The 17,817-nt window shown below is 42.8% G+C and overlaps 1 protein-coding gene across 1 annotated transcript in view; it reads left to right on the top strand.

Annotated features, from left to right (window-relative positions):
* The window catches only part of IDH2 (isocitrate dehydrogenase (NADP(+)) 2), a 40,449-nt gene extending 23,893 nt beyond the window's left edge, over positions 1 to 16,556 (top strand). The window contains exons 7-11 of the mRNA XM_086958158.1: positions 2,793 to 2,944; positions 3,289 to 3,401; positions 4,984 to 5,081; positions 5,885 to 5,980; positions 16,162 to 16,556. Of these exons, the coding sequence (XP_086814284.1) occupies positions 2,793 to 2,944; positions 3,289 to 3,401; positions 4,984 to 5,081; positions 5,885 to 5,980; positions 16,162 to 16,246 (544 nt within the window). The 3' untranslated portion in view covers positions 16,247 to 16,556. The remainder of the gene's footprint in view (positions 1 to 2,792; positions 2,945 to 3,288; positions 3,402 to 4,983; positions 5,082 to 5,884; positions 5,981 to 16,161) is intronic.
* The last annotated feature ends 1,261 nt before the right edge of the window (positions 16,557 to 17,817 follow it).

The following is a 17,817-nucleotide window of genomic DNA, read 5'->3' as shown; positions in this document are numbered from 1 at the left end:
CAGTATTTTGCTATATTTGCAGAACAGTATGTAAACTACATATCGTGTGGTGCATGTAATGTTATTAGTGATGTTAAACATGCGGCTGTTATTGTAATAAAAATGCTTTCTCTATTGTTATCCTGCATATTGAGCAGTGTCAGCATTTGTAGGAACACTTATTGTGTTTGGTCAGCCAGCAACTGCGTGATCTGCTTGTGAAGCTGGGGCTAATCCTTCCTTAATGTGTTAAACCTTTCCGAAATGTGGTGTTCGCTTTGTCATTTAGGTGTTGTGCCAGGATGTTATCTTCTCTAAGGAGATGCCAGTGTTTGTTTATTATCCTCCATAAGTCGCCTGTATTGCTGCCATATGGAAGAATAGGGTTCATCTCTTGTTTCCTTTGTGCCAGTGTTTTAGGTCTTTCAAGATTACTCACTCGTTTGGTTGCTTTCTTGATTATTTCTTTATCATAACCTCTGCTGGAAAATCTGTCTCATATTTGTCACAATTTTAACAAATTCCTCAGTTGGTACAATTCTTTCTTGCTCTGACCATTTCCCCATAGGGTGTGGCTTGTATTTGATGTTTGGGGTGAGCACTTTTTACGTGTAATAAAGCATTGCACGATGTTTCTTTACTATACGTTCTACTCAATATTTTCGATTCATGAATATACAATTCCACATACAAAAAATGTTATTTTAAGAGTATCATCGTGAATGACATATTGTAAGGATTGTCATTCAAATATTGTGCAAAATCATGTAGTTGTCTCAGGGAACCAGTCCACAGCATAGGAATATCATCTATGAATCTCCCTCAATAATGTATGTATTGTGACCACTGGTAGTTCGACCTGCCCCAGACCGTCTCCTCAAAGTCTAGTCACAAAATTAAGGTGATGGTACCTGTGCCTTGATAGGAATTACTCCTCCCGATTATTTTATATATTTGTATTGTAGGTACATGTGCCCTGATGAAGTCAGCTGTGACTTTGAACAGTTATAGACTAAACACTTGTTGGTATATGGGCAATGACAAAGATATCGGAATAAAGAACATCTGTAACCGCGACCTTAACCTACTTTCTGTCTGCTTGGAGAAAATTGTTTCGTAACTTGTGAACCCTGTCCTTTTGAGAGGGACAACTGTCTTTCTCACCTCCTGGAGCATCAGATGAACTTTGATTTGAATTGAACATTTCATTTGCAGATAATTTTGGATAAGGAGTAGAGTGCGCTTGGTTTACCCAGCCAGTGTTTTTTGTTTGTATTACGCAAGAACTAGCAATCATATGACCTGGATTATTCCGACACAAACCAAGTCCATGTTCGGAAAGTTACCTAGAACTCATTTCAATTTGTGAATATTTAGTCTTATCCTTCAGACTACATACCCCTTTAATTAGCCAGTTGCGCTTGGGTGCCTCTTGGGACCCTCGTAACTATCTACTTTCCGCACTGTACTTCGTCATGGTCCTTTATGAACAAAGAGTGATCTTTCCAAAGTAAAAATACTACAAATTAAACCTTGTTTGCTGAAGCTATTGGATTTTTAGAGTTTGGCTTGTATGTCATATTAAATGCAGTGCTTGTAGAAGTGCTCATCAGCTATGTCTAAACTGCCTCCTTATAATATGCTTAATCAAGTTTCAAATGGGCCATTGTCATATCCCACTTTAGGGCTTGAAAACTTTGCTTAGTTTAACTTCTCACATGGCCGCCTATCAGACTCTTTCGATGCCATTGCTCTAATGTGGCTATACACTGAAGAGCAAGGACTTGAATGGTAGATTGGGTTGGACGATGCTGGAAGGGCATTGAAGGGGGCGGGAGGGGGGGGCGGGGGAATCAGGGTGGAGGCCAGGGTTGATAAGTCCTGGGGAAGAAATGCAGTCGTTGCATGTAATACCAGCTGAGGCCATGTGGTTCATGAAGTCCTTTTAGCTTAACCCCTTCGCTGCGGGGGTTAATCCCCCCCCCGCTGTGCTGGGGGGGAGGGGGGCGTGCACAGCGCCCGCATGCTCATGACGAGCTAAGCTCGTCATGAGGCACAGCGCTCCTGTGCTCATGACTAGTTCAGCTCGTCACAGGTGCATTACCTGCCGTGGAATGCTCAGCACAGCGGGGGAATTATCCCCGCATGCGAGCGTTCCACGGCTCATGACGAGCTCAGCTCGTCATGAGCCTCGAAGAGGTTAAGATCTGGATTAGCTCCAAGGAGTGTACTCCTGTCATACCCCAGTTCTATTAATGGTCCAAGTTTGCATTATTTCACTTCAAAATGAGAAGGGTGATGTGACTGATGCAGTTAGCAGCGACAATTGTTGGCTCTGCATGGCGGGAACTGTACTGGGTCAAGTACCACTGGCAGTGCAGGAAGGCTACTGCGTTGGGAGAGAGCAAGAATGGTTGAAAGTATATGGGTAATTTTTTTGGGACTCCTGGTTTATTACAGAGACCTTTAAAAAAATTACTCCATCATTCAACCATGATCTTTGAGTGGGCTTTTTTCTGGCTTTGCTAGAGTCCTGTTCTCTTCAAAAACAGAAGTCATCTGAAGATGGTATTTGTGGGGAATGAATTGTGGGCTTCAGCTGGACATCCTCCGGAGTCCTGCACCCACCAATAATTGATGGCTCCAAAGTTATTGGAGATGCTTTTCAAAGCCCAGTCATACGATGGCAGAATAATGCACATCATATGTATCTAGACTAGTCTCAAATTGCAAAACAATCCAAGTAGCCTTTTCTGAATACATTGTGCTAAATAAGCATTCAGGATACAGGTTAATGTTTTTCTCTTTTCTAGGAACTACCAGCCACAATTTGAGAAGATAAAGATTTGGTACGAGCACCGCCTGATCGATGACATGGTTGCTCAGGTACTTAAATCCTCTGGCGGCTTTGTGTGGGCCTGCAAGAACTATGATGGGGACGTGCAGTCTGACATCCTGGCTCAAGGTAAATTACCTTGCCCTCTAGTATGGGGGCAGAAGGGGAAACTATAGTGCTGCTATCTGGTGCTTTTGTAGCTTTTACTGTCGCCCTAGCAGACCCCTTGGGCTGCACTCTGGATTGCTTAGTGACAAGCTGACATTACACAATCACGAACCTTGAAACCCGATTCTCATGTGCAATGTATTTTTCCATGTTACACTTGCAAATTAAATATTTGTCATTATTGTGGCAATGGTAATATTCATATATGATGAATCTAGTTGGTGGACTACTTGACATTCCAAAAAGCCAGACTGAGACCAATTTTTAGTGTTAATGTTTTCTTTTTGTTTGGGTTTTTCTCATAGGATTTGGCTCCCTGGGATTGATGACTTCTGTCTTGGTTTGCCCAGATGGAAAGACTATTGAAGCGGAAGCAGCTCATGGCACAGTCACCCGCCATTACCGTGAACACCAAAAGGTTTGCACTTCTTTTCACAGGCTGTGCTCCAAATGGCAGTCTTAGTTAAATGAATTGCTGAAGGTGTATAGGTAATTTCCAATTGTATTTATATAGCGCTTACTACCCCGACAAACCGTTAAAGCACTTTGTGGCACTGAAACCCAAGATAATATTTAAATAGTAGATTAATAGTAATAGGTGCTTCCTTTTTTTCCTTGGGATTTACTCGTGGTGATTGACGAGTCCCTATGACGGATTTCTTAAAAGGTTGACTAAGCAAGGTAGTGGATCCATAAATTAGCAACAACCAGATGTCCAGCTCTAGACCCTATTTCCCTGTATTTCAGGACTATACAGTTCCTCAAAGATAGTGTGATTCCCAATGTGGCCTTTTAGGTCTGCCTTAGCAGCACAGCTGTCTGATTTACAATGTACGCAGTGATCCTTGGCTCCGTTCCTGAGGAGGAGTAGTATGCTTACCACATGCCAATGGCAGAACCAAATCATCAAACATTAAATTATTGGTCTCTTACTTGAAGTGTATACTTTGTATTTCACTGCCACGCACAGTGCGTGCAGTTGCGGTAATGCAAGGTTCCGTCACACACTACACAGGTAATAGAAGTGAAAACATGTGGAAGCTTTATCAAACTAGAACAGAATTATAAATATGAAGGGATTCAAAACCGCCGTCAATCAAGATCCAGCATTCAAGATCAGTGTTAGTCTGTGCATCTCTGGATGACCGTTGATGGGTGTTACATGGAACCCCAGAGTATGCCTAGAAGTAGACCTTTGTATGCATACACACCCTAGCAATTATGATACGTGGTGATTGTCTTTTAAGGAGGGCTGCACAGCACAGAGCCGGCCTGAGCTCGTGCTATGTTGAGTCTATTGTAGGTGGGTGCCATCCGTGAAACCACCACTGGCCCCAAGGTGCTGCCAAATTGCAACAGATGCTAAAAGCCTTGTAGCTGCTGGAAAGTTGGTCTCCAAATGGCAAAGTATAATTTGGCTAGGAGCCTGAAAATTGTTGTCATTCTCTGGAGCTCGCGCATTGGCCAAACAGTAGGTTTTGTTTCAATGTGTAGCGCATGCAGTTAGCTCTAGAGCATGCCTTCGTTCGCAAGTCTTGGCACATTAAAGCCTGACTTGCTGCCTTTTTTTAGGTACCAAATCCTCAAAAGCATACAAATAAATCTAACCGAAGGTACAAAAGAAAACCACTCTAATATGAGAAAAGTAGAAGGTTAAAACTACTTCGTATGTCTGATACTTGGTCTGGAATGCTGGGTTGAAGCAGCAGGGGCTTGTCTGCTTTGGTTAGAAAGCGCACTGAAGCATTATCAAGTACCCAGTGGCTTGTGCTGTGCAGACAGTGAAGCATTGGAGAGGGCTTCTTTGTAGTAGTAAGGATTACTCCAACATCGGGTCCTTTATAGTTTTTCTCTCCGAGTAAAAGGCCTTTTGTTTTCAAAATGGTTAATTTTTTGTTTTTAAAGGCAGCCACCTCAACCACAAACTACCTTTCTGCCTCTCCACTCCCAAATTCGAGTGAACTAACTTTACGTTTATGTCCGTTTCTTTTGCATTTTAGGGGAGGCCCACAAGCACCAATCCTATTGCAAGTATATTTGCTTGGACTCGTGGATTGGAGCACAGAGGCAAGTTGGATGGCAACCAGGACCTCATCAGGTAAGTCCAAATTGGGTACTAACTTTTTCAATTAATTAAAACTTGTACTTATAATAAAACCCATTTTCACAGCATTCAGAATACTTTTTTAAAATAAAGCCTCACCCTCTCCCCATTGGTCAAATTAATATTGAGAAGGCTGGTCGTGACTAATTGCCTTTCCATCCTTAGTCCAGTTGTTCCAATCTCTCTCTCTCTCTTCTACATGATAGTCCCAAAAAAGCTATGTGGGGCCATTACTTTTTTTGCCATAATTGATTGATATTAGTGATGTGGGTAGCAGTGGTATTTGTGCCTTGGCTCCCACCCAGAAAAGCCTGCTAAACTCAAAACAAAATTAGAGACTCTGGGATTTCAGTGTGGTGACTTGCGAGGGTGCCTGTTTGTTTTGTTACCTATGGTGCACTGAAAACATCAAAAGTTTGGTTTAAATCACACATTTTCCACACAGTTCTGTGAGTGGCAAGTTTTGGAATTGGCAGGGTTGCACAAAATTGCTACCTTCCAGCTGTCTTACACTTCCTCCTCATAGTGCCTTCCGTGTATGAAAGGACAAGTAGTATTTTCTCTCTGAATATGAAGTACGAGACTTTCACGTCCTCCACATTGAAGAGATAATGCATAGAACATGGCACCCTCTGTCTTGTGTAGGTTAACACGTGTGAAGGTTTGTGACAGAATGCTAGTTTTCGGGTATAGACTGAGACTTACAATATTTAAGTTGACCACACTCTAAAAATCGTATGTGATTTCAACATGTATAGAATCTTAAATTTCTAATTGTCTTTTATATATATTTCAAGGTTTGCCTCAACACTGGAGAAGGTTTGTGTGGAGACCGTGGAAAGTGGTGCCATGACCAAGGATCTTGCTGGCTGCATTCATGGAGGTTTCAGCAAGTAAGTCACTGAAGTGGCAATTCCTAATTAGACATAGTATCATATCTCATGTCTAGTGTTGATGCTCCTACAAAAACTTGTGTACTAGCAATAAGTGAATTGTAGTTTATAGGGAGCCAGACTATTTGACCGCTTTCCAGAGTGAGTGAGCTTGTGTATAGCAGCCTTGCAGCAATTTTTGTATGTATGGCTGTGTGGTATGGATCCTGCAATCTCCTTTGCTTGAAGAGGCAAAGTAGTGACAGGGACTCCCATATATGTCCACATTCAATACACAGGTCCTAGTATGGACCTCTGTATTGAATGTGAAGGAAAGTTCCTGGGCCACGACAAGGGTGTTGAAGCAAGTTTGGTGTATCCAGGGAGAGCCTTCAGTGTACTGTTACATCAGGGTTATCCCTTCAGTGGTAGCTAAGCAATACCCAGACAGTTGTTTTTAGCCCGAGGTCTGGCTTAATTTCGGACTACACTTTTGAAAGCTCCTAAAACGCTTTAGTAAGTCTACAGATTACATCTGACTTGAAAGTACCATAGGAATGGGTGTAATTGAAGTAGTTAGGGAGGTTGCATTACACACAGAACCCATGCCTGCTTATCAAAAGCACAACCAAACCCTAGGCTGTCACTGTCCAAGAACCAGACCTTCGAATTTGGTGTAGTCGCATGAGGTGCATTTGATAACCAGCCAGTTGCTGCTTTGTTGTATTGCCCTATGCTTCGCGAAGACTGTACTGCCTTGTACTCAAATATGGTGATTGTGAATTAAAATGTGCAACTGGTTATATTCGATTCAAGAAAGCTCAGCACATACCCATATATTTGGAATGTCAAAAGTGATATAGTACAATATTTTTAAATCCAAAACAGTATCAATCATAATCACGACTAATAAACTCCCAAAGGAAAATCAATTTGCTGGAGACTTCTGTTATGAAAAAAAAATCTTCTATTTTCTTTTGATAGATGATGTTTCATTCAGTTATTTAAAAACATAATACAAATTCATAACTGGTTATATTGCAGTGAGTGATAAGTGTTTCTAAAGTGAAAGCAGATCCTACGAATAACAAATGATCGAGGAGAGACCAACTAACCCAGATGATATAGCGGAGGAATTTGTCAGTTACTCCCAGGACCTTTACTCTACTAGGGGGAATATGAGACACACCAAATCCAAGCCTTCAATCTAAGTCCCGAGGCTGTCCTAAAAGACTAGATCAATGCTAGATAGTTAATTCCAGCCCAGTGAGATTGACCAAGCCCATCTGTTGCTTAACACAGGGAAGGCAACGGGTCCTAATGGATCTCCCATTGAGCTTTTTTTTTTTTTTTCTCGCTACCATAGGGACAGCCTCTACTTAGGTAGTTCCCTTTTTTCAGTCAACATGCACCAGTCCATATCTTTCTTCCATTCATACACCTCCAGTGTCTGACCCTCCCATCCATTGCCTAGCTATATACCGTTTAGCTATTCCCAATCCAAGGGTCAATAACAGTTTGCTGTACCTAGGTGTGGCTGGGGGCTTAGCTCTCCAAATGTTCAACAAGCCGCATTTAGCTGTATCGGGCAGCCCGTCTACTCTCATGATCTGAGTGCGTCCAATATGGCTGTATCCTTAGGCAGTTCCACACTTCATGGAAGAAGGTGCCCACCTCCCCTCACCCGCTTAACCAGATCTCCATGGGGACGCTTACCCATGGCATGGCGGGCCGTATGGGAGTAGTAGGATCGAGTATGCACAGTTAAACCAGTCTTAATAGCGATTTATCTTTAATGCTCTTGTGGTCTCTTCACACTCCCCATCTTCAAAGTCACCCACTCAGTTTCCCATTTGGGCCGAAGCTGTTGTAGAGTATCAGGGGAGTTGTTAACCAGCTTTCTATATATCAATAAGATTGCCCCCTAATGTAACAGCGCCATTAGTATTTGCTCCTCTAATGATAAGTCCTCAAGCACAGTGCCCCTGGTGATGTGCGCTGCTAATGCATACCCGAATTGAATGCAGTTACACATCCTGAATGCACCAGTTTATAATGGCATTGCATTTTGGCCAACATAAGCAAGGTATCTCCTTTGAACAGTCTTTCACTTTTTCAGTATGGACGGTGGGTATATACATAAGGATGTCCCATATACACCACATAAGCTTTCTTTGTGGTACTATATTTTCATTCATATGCCTCTGTTTAACATAAGGAATGTTCTGTCACTTTGCACATGCTTTCGCCTTAGTTCTGCACAGTGTGTCACGTGATCTTAATCAAGTGAAGTTTCTAAATGAGTTTGGCATGGGTTACCACCTGGCATAGGCTACCTGCATACACCTGAAGTATGATGGTGCCCTAGGTACCTTAATTTATGTAAACATATGTACTGTAAACAGGGCCATAGCGGGCAACTGGCAATCCCCTGGTGCGCTGCACAGGTGGGGACCGGTTTTGGGCCCCTAAAGGCAGTTTTTTTTATAGGGCCGTTTTTGTAGCATAGATGCAAAATCTGCCCTGTACCAAAATCGGCCGAAAACCGGTCCCGGCAAAGAGCTCGGAGGGGGGCGGCCGAGCCCTTGGCCAGGACCGGTTGTGGTTCCCAGTCCGGCCCGGACTGTAAACACTGTATATAAGCTATGTATTAGTATTTTAGTACAACGTTGGTATCTATATCCCTTTTAGCCCTTAGTCGTGGGGTTAATTCCCAGAAACGACGAAACGCATGTTGGCCAAAGCTAATAGAAGGCCTTCTAAAGAGAATGAAATAAAAACACCTCAAGACAAGTATAATTTATGCTTTCTTAATTTTGTCTATTTTGTACGAAACTGTAACTGATATGATTGCCGTCTGCTTGAAACATATAATCAATGTTCACCAATCCTAGGTTGGTAGTAGGGTGCTTCCTCCTGTCATTGGATGCACCGCTCGCGAAAAACCCTGTACTATTAAGACACGTGTGATAACTGTATGAGCGCCTGATACCTCACTAACACCCAGGTACAAATCACTGTAAAGAAAAATGCTTACCCTTTTGTTTAACCTCCCTTTCTAAACATTAATGCTCAGTGTGGTAAACTGGCACCCAGACTGATGTTCGCCAGGAGGCCTCATGTAAAAATTAGGCAGGCGGCAAGCGACCCACACAGAGTTATCACTGCTTTGTACCAACTGGCCACTACTACCAGAAGTTTGGGGAATAGGGTCTGTCGCTTTAGTGCTTGGGCTTCCTAGCGACGATGGAAATTGCATTGTGATCCAGGCAGACATACGCAGGTAACATTCTAACTATCACTGTTCCGCTCTGCCTCCTTCACCAATGCCTGGCACATCTCTCGTAATACCACAAATAACATCACAAGTCGCTTGCTCAACCTCACTCTACAGTGAACCAGCATTTATATTTTTGCTTTTCTTGACTAGATTTATGAAGCAGAGCAGCAAATTCTCCAGCATCATAATAGTAGAAAAAGGAAGACGTTCACATCCAGTTAGCAGTTGGTCAATTAGATTGCAGAAGTTAGACAATCCTGAATCTACATATGGACATCAGGGTTTTTATCACCAGCCAGATTGGTTTAGATTTTTTAAATAGTCGACTCGAGCGGGTGCGAATCAAAATCAACTGTACAGATTTAAATCGGCCTACAATAGAATTCCAAGTTGTACTAAGCCCTTACTTTCTGTTTTGGTGTAAATATGCCCAGTAGTTTACAGTGCGGAGAGGATACATTTCTATGTGACTTAAAATTTGTCGTAAACTTTGGTCCCATCCACGCAATTCCCCCCAATGAGTATAAAATCTGCCAAAGAAATTCAGAAGCAGCTGAACGCCAAATTTAGGACATTCTGTTTATAATACGGTATCTCTATTATCCACTCCTATTGTAGTCATCGGCATGGACAGCATGCAGTCGCAGCCGGCATGTTTCTAGGGGGTGGGGTTGCGCATGGAGGAGGGTGTTTAATTTAACAAACAAAAAAATAGACTTCCTTTTCCGCCGGCTGGGTCCTGCGTCTTCTCGGCTCCTGCTCTCCTGCAGAAACGGGAAGCCGGCAGCCAGGCTCCCTTTGGACCCTCCCTTAAGCCAATCCCAACGCTACAAGCAGTATTGTGATTGGTGGAGATGCTACCCAGCCAGGAGCTTACAGGGAAGCCATGTTTTTCATGCAGGCTGCATTGCAGCCTGGTTGGGGAAGATCATAGTGCGCATGAGTAACTGTAACTAGAATGTGAGATGCGGCAAGGAACAGGTCGCGGCCAAAGAAACAGTCCTTGCGCCCTCAGGAGTGGACACACCACTCGTCCCCTCCCCTGCCTGCTCGCAGAGCAGCCCCGCCCGCAACCAAACATAAAATGGTAATAATTGAAAGAGGAGGATCTGCCCCTGGCAGCATGTATGCGGTGTTTGTTGACCTTAAATTTGCCATTGACTTGGTTTCGCGCAAGAAGCTGTGGTTCGTTTTGCACGATCTGGGTGTGCCCTTGAACGTGCTTTCCTTAATAATTTGCCTCCATGGCCACAACTTCACCCAAGTGAGCTGGGGTGAACTCTCATACTAGTTTCCTATAAGAAAAGGAGTGTGCCAAGTGTGTGTTCTTGCCCCTACGCTGTTCTCTTTATTTCTTAACTACATTTCCCAATTTCCTGCTAGTTGTCCAACTGATGCTCCAGCCCTGGCTGAATATATTATATATATATATATATATATATATATATATATATATATATAAAAGTTTTTTTTTTTTTTAATCCCCATTGTAACGTTTGCAGAACATTTAGAAAAATCCTAGTGGGCAACAGCGCGTGCTTCTCCTCTTTGAGGAATTTTGTAGGATTCGGGGCCTTGTCATCCACACAGCTAAAACAAACTTTATATTTAATCAACAGAAGTCCTCTAGGGGCACTGTGAAGTTAGCCAACGAGCCCCTTGAGCTAACTTAAGTCTTCCGTTACCTTGGGGTTTCCATGACCTATTCAGTCCTGCCAACTGTCACGCATCAGCCGTGACGCTAATGCATTTTGGTGTGGTGTTCCGCAACACCACACTGAAATGCATTATCACGCATTTGCCCACTCTCTGCTGACACACTGAAAGTTGGCTAGATTAACGCCAGGGTGCTGCTAGTGCGCGCTTGACCTGTGTGAGCGGGTGGGGGCTGTTGGTAGGGTGAACGCTGCTATGGTGAGTGCACAAGTCTCTGCCCTCGCTCCCCGCAGACTCAGGAGACAGTAATTTACATCGGATGCTGCTCTGGCCGAGCCGTGCAGCATGCCCAAATAATATGCTTCCGTTTGACGCTTGCTGCTTAATAGTAGCTACAATGGTGCCAAACTGTGCAGTTCTGCAGAGTGCTGGATCGATTCCCGCCTGGCGCTGACAGAGTGAGTCATCATGTTAAGAGACTCACCCTGCTACCCAATTAAATTACCGGGAGTCCCCGGGGCCTGCCCTATTTGTGACAAGTCGTGCATGAACGGGCATGCAGTGAGTGCGGCGGTTCTGGAGAAGAAAAGCGGCCGGCGGCGGGACTGAGTTGCAGAATCTCACCATGATGGCAGAGCCGCATCAAGAGGCTGCGCTGCGTGTGCGTGGAAACTGACGCTGCAGTGAACTCTCATGTACTGTTGTTGGCGGGCTGCGGCCGGGTAAACCTTTTGTGTCGCTGCGCGGTCTCAGTCTTGTTGTCTATCACAGAGCTACACACACTGTCCCACTAGATCAAAATGTGAGTCACTGAGTGACTCACACATTTGATCTGGTGTAACTTTCGGTGAGCCTGTGCCCGTGGTCATGGTGGGGTTTTCTTGTGCCAGAAGGGCTCCCTCTCATCTGTTAAGAGTGAGCACTAGGGTTAGCGCCCTTCCATTTCTGATTCTCTGCAGCAGTTTCAAGAACTTCTTGGAGATTCTTGTTGCTCAAATGGCTGTAATTTCTGATGTTGAGAAGTGTCCCTCGTCTTCATTGCATGATTTTTGCTCGCTAGAAAGTGTCACTCCTAGTGGCTGAAATGTCACTCATTTAACTGAAATTATGGAAATGTCACACATGGCCATCTGATACCTTGGCAGCTATGCCTATTTGAGGCCAAGTTGACTCAAGTGGAATAAATGGCCCTTAAACTTCGCTAAATTGTGGGTGCAGGGGTAAAGAAATTCAACTGCTTATTGTTAAAGCCAATTAGCCCATTTCTTCAGATTTATGACGCCAAAATCTTAGGCTCTGTTCTTTATGGCTCAGAACTCTGGGCCTTCTCGAACATGGTTACACTTACCATCGCAGAGAATACATTTTTTAGAAGCGTGACATGCCTCCTGTAAAGCAACCCTGTTAAACCACTGTTATTAGATCTAGGCAGAAAGGCTGTAGTGATCCAGCAGGAATTTCACTGTAATTTCTTAATACAAAACCTCATTTACCACTTTTTTACAGCTGAAAAGGTACCACAGTGTATCGCCTTCAGGAGACTTTACATAAACATGGAATATCAAAATGCAATTAATATTTAAGCCAATAAAGAGTTGGGAGTAATTTTTAAAGGGTTTTATTTCTAGCTAAAAGTGAAGTTTCTCTGACTCTTTATTCATTAGTCCAATATCGATCAGGTCACAGAATTTGGAAAACAGGAAAAATAGAATTAATACTGAACATTGAACATATTACAGACTGGATACAAGGCAGTCCATAAAGGAAAGGCATGAGGCATCAAATGTCAGTCAGAATTCTTTTAAGAGTTCAAAAAAAGAGTGAGTCTTGCAAGGCTAAATCACTAATTAATAATTGGCAAAAATCTCCCATAAATAGAAATAAATGCATAAGACGAATGTTTTTCAAAACTAGTTAATTAGTCCAAGCCAGTCAGTCAAACTTTATCGGTTAAAAACCGTAAAAGCACATATATACACAATAAAAATTAAAAACAAGCCATTAATCAACAATATATTACATTCATAATAGCAGCCTAAGATCATAAAATGGTTAAAATTGCAATATACAGACATGACAGAATCCTATACCAATTCAAATAGAGCAATGGGTGGATAAGTAGATCAGTCCCTAGGGATATTATTTGTAAGGTACCTTCTGAATTACAGTGTTTATGCTAGCGCAGAAGAGTCAATTTGACATTTTTTGATTATAGCGCCTCTTGTGCACCACATAGAAAGAAGGTATCTGGCAGTCGCAAACGCAATCAAGGGAGTGGTATCATATTTTAAAATTCTAAATACCTCCCTATAGTCCCTGAGACCCCTGGACTTACATAATTGGATAATCCTTTTAGCTCTTGCCTTAGAGTAGAGAGGGCAGAAGAGCAGAATGTGCAGATCCGTCTCTTCGCTACCTTCACACCCTGGGCAAGAACTGGATAGTCAAAGCATAAAGAGTTTTAGCATCTAAATCTAAAGCTGTTTCAATCGGCTGCACTCTCTGCCCTGGTCTCTTCATCTGAGAGAGGCTGCCCGTCCTTCACAAGACCACAGAGGAATGTGATCTGCCTTGCCAAAAATTGACGTGCAAGGACTCTCTGGAAAAAATGAGCAAGAACCCCCACCTCCCGCAATCTCCTCCCAGGCTGCACCTGCGACTTTCACGTACCTAACCCATATGATGTCTGGTCTCATCTGCTTCTCCTCTCCTTACTCTAAGACTTCTAAGGCTTAAGGCAAGCACGCCCCCTATGGGGCCATTTTCTATGCTCTAATTCTTGGCTGACTATACTAATAATGTTGCAGTTTCAGTAGAAACTTGCACTGTGATTGGTTAGCAAAGATGACCTCAGGATCTCACCATCCTGTTCTCATTGCAAATCTTACCCATACCAGTTCTGACAAAGGAAGTGTTTATGCTTAATACAGTCATGTATCACCATCAATAATACTTTTTTTTTCTATTTCATATTTCAAAAATGTATCAGTCCATGTACTCCTTGCTTTCACATCGCACGCACACTGGTACATTGGCACGATGACTAGTGTACAGTTCACTGTGGCCTTGACCCATGTGTGTTCACTTGAGGCAGCTGGCATCTGTGCATGCATCTCATCTCAGCACTATTCTCAGCTATGCAGGATTCTTAGGCAGCCATTTTATGGTGGGTCCAAAACAAACAAAAGAGTATTAATTTATGAAATAAAACCCATTATGTTTACCTCCCCCCGCCCCCATACTTTTACCCTGTATTAGTTATTACCTAGCAAAAGCTATTATTTCAAAGCAGATTTTCTAGCATTTGTGCACAACAAGCAAAAATGTGCGATGTACAACATAGCATAAACCTGCACCAGTGCATACATACTCCTAGCAACATGCTCTAATGCTTTAGATGGCTTTTCCTGAAAAATGCGTTTGCCCCACATGTAGTGTTGGTGCATGGTTAATTAATACACATTATAAGAAGATGTGTTATGAACTGAATATGCATTGTCTAAATATGCAACAAAGCCAAAGTCTCTTATGACTGGAACAGGGAGTGTAGATTACAAGGAAAAGGAGATGGGAGGAAAGAACACATTCCACGATTATCTTCAAAGCTAAAAAGGAAACTGCAGAAACTTCTCTACACTGCAAAAACGCATTTTAATTCAGCAAAAGCATTTCAGACTGAAAGCATTTTACCAGGGCTCATCATTTCATGTCTTTCACTTTGAATATTCCAAAAGTGACCCTTTTTGAAAAGCATTTGCCTAGGCCTCATTTTATGTGCCATGTGTTTTCACTTGCACCATATCTCTGACATTTTAAATGCAGTCTGTCTGAAACACAAAACAGAGCGATGCTTAATCTTGATGAAATCTAGCTCTGTCACTAGCTAACAGAGCAAGACTTCTCCCACTCTTCTACTGGCTAGAGTTGATAAACTATGCTGAAGCACTGAGGGATTTTGTGGAGGCTGATTGTTCCCTGAAAATTGATTGGCTCCAAAACATCAAGAATACTGACCAACATGGGAATGAGGATTCTATGGGACAATGCATCCGGTGCCCAGTTTCCTTCAAAAGAAAAAACAAAGAACACTACTGGTACATGATAATGACCGATGAACTCGGAGTGATCAACAGCACAACTTTGACAGGGAGGTTGTCAGAATTCAAGTTTTCCCACTTCTTAGAACCATATTGGAACAACAAATCTACCCTGTTCAATAGGAGGCTTTACTTCCAATTCAGAGTCTAATCTCTCCCACTAAAATCTTTTACAAGTAACGACCCTTGGAATGGATGATAAATGTCCCATCTGCACTGATCGAATGGAAACAGTTTCCCACATTTTGTTTGTATGCTCAGCACATGTAGGACCACGTAATAATTAGATAAAACCCATATGTAAGATCTTGGGAACTAGAGCAGCATTGCTGCACTAATCTGAATATCCGACCCACGTCCACTGTAATGCATACTCTTACCAAGTTTCTAGGCTAAGAGTGGACTATAAGTTCAAGGGTTATCCATTTGTCAAATCTGAGAGCTTTCTTTTCACTATCTTTTGGGCATCCCAAAGTCGTCATGTTTTTAGTCGCCATAGCTAGAAAATATCTTTAAATATTTTTATCTCATCTGTTTTTAATGATTAATGAAGGCGACTTTTGTCGCTCACTAATTTGTAAGTACTTTTAGCATGTTGCGATCGATGCTGAGGCTCCTAAGCATGAAGTGTTAGAATATTATAATTATTTGCGTTTTATTGATTATGTATTTATTATGTTTTTATGACCTATAATGTCGCAATAAAGCTGTTTGAACTAAACGTATCCACTACTCTACACCCCCCCTACAAAAAATTAAACAAATATCCTGCTTCCCCAAGCATTACTGCAGTTACTGGCTCTTACGAGTGCAAGGGTTTTAATGACGGTGTGCTCTGTCATGACGCTGGCGTGTCCCCTGTCCTTACCACGCACATTAACGATCTAATGTTGCGGGATGTATGGTTTGATCTGCCAGGCCTGGGCTTGTAGTTCACCTCATTTTTCTTGCAACGTTTGCTCTACTTGTAGCAAAGAGTTCCACTGCCTGCCTCCTCAGACACTGCCATTGAAAGCAGCCCTCTTGTATACTGATCATCTTGCCAAAATGAAATGAGGGTATCTGGAAAGGTTTTAAATCTGGCAATTAAAATTTCAGTTTTTGTGCCGTTGGCTCTCTTCTGTGACACACAGCATCCCTTCCTTAACAAATTTTCTTTTGTCTTTCAGCGTGCGGTTAAACGAGCATTATGTGAACACCACAGACTTCTTGGACGCCATCAAGACCAACCTTGACAAGGCACTTGGGAAGTAAAGTAGAAGAGGAGCCGTTGATGGGGAAGCAGCAGAGAATATTTTTACCTCATTTTTAACATAAAAACAGGGTAGAAAATCCAGTTTCGGGGTGGCGTACGTGGTTCTCATCAAGAAGAAACTACTTTTTTTTTTTAACCTGTTGAGATTGTTTTTAAACTCGTCTGGTGGAGCTGGAATGTGCCCCTATTCCATTGGACGCAGTGTTGGACTTCCCCAGGACTCTTAGCAGGAAGCAACCTCAACTACTGTAAATGTCATGTCAGCCAGCTTTCCATGGTACATTTGTAGCAAATAAATCTTCTACGGTGCCCCTTTTGCCCCTTGTGATGTTTTGGGGGATGGATGTCAGTGCAGTAAATAAAACAAAGCTGTGAATCCAGAGGGATGCGTTCTTGCCAAGTGCCTGAAGCCAAGGATGACCTACAAGTAACCTTATGACTGGCGCATTCCTTCCATCTGCATGTTGGTGTCCGCACTCCTCACCTGGCCTTGTTTTGTGTTTGTTTTGTAATAACCAGGTTTATTGTCACCATAACTGCGGCCCAGGTAAGGACGGGTGGGGAATGATTCTAGGCAACTTGTCTCCTTGGGCTGCAGAATAACTTGGCGAGCCTTGAGTTTAGGTTTGCTGTGTCAAATTGAGCGGCATTTTGCAATAAACCCGATGGAGCAGCAAGGACCGGCGCTCTGCGGAAATCAACAGAAGCTAATGCCCCATGGGCCTATTTTTCATGTAGCCTTTAATGCCATTAACTGATGTGGTGCAAGACACCAAACGATTCCACAGTGGAGGCGACTGGAGTACGGTAATAGTTCTTAATGCCCAGTTAAAGGAGTCTGTTGTACCTGCCACATTTAAGAGCGTGGGCAGCTTTTGCTAAAAGATGAATTTGTACGAGGAAAAGTGATAAAAAAAAATGGTCCAATTTTGAACTCATTCGTTATTGCGTTGTCGTTATTCTAAAAGGTGCGTTTCCTTTGGGCCGGGGCAGACGATATATACAGTCGTCTACAACTTAAACAAGCTCCAAAACTTAACTTAATGTACCTTTCTTACCCAATGCTGCCATCTAGTGGTTGGTTTAGACCACAGCTAACATTTTTTTGATTTCAAAGTATTTTATTATTTTATTTTTATAGACCAGTACATCCAGTACATTAGCGCTTCCGTTACGAGGTACCAGATAAAACGTGGTTGGTGTTGCAGTCAATCTTGGAGATGTATTTGTAAATGGACCCCTGTGATATCGACTGTAACTGCTGTGTCCCTCGGATTATCACGGTACATAGGCTTCTTGGCTGTTGCTTTCATTTCCCTACGTGAGCCTCAAGTAAACAATCGGAGATGCGGCGAGGAACAGTCTAGGCAGGAAATCCCTACGTTGTTGTCCATGCTGGGTCGCAATTTGTTTTTGGAGGGTGTGGGGGAAGTGGGGTGGTTAAGGATTGTGAGGTTCCACTCTGCTTTCATAATTGGATTCGCTGCCATGAGCCAGACGCGCTGGTGCCAATTTTCAGTCCAGTCCAACCCGGGTCAAAAAACCGTTGCGTGATCCTGGGCTAGTCGAG

This window comes from Lissotriton vulgaris, chromosome 2_1 (assembly GCF_964263255.1).
Source record: "Lissotriton vulgaris chromosome 2_1, aLisVul1.2, whole genome shotgun sequence".
NCBI classification, from domain to species: Eukaryota; Metazoa; Chordata; class Amphibia; order Caudata; family Salamandridae; genus Lissotriton; species Lissotriton vulgaris.
This window is presented reverse-complemented; position numbering and strand designations above follow the sequence as displayed.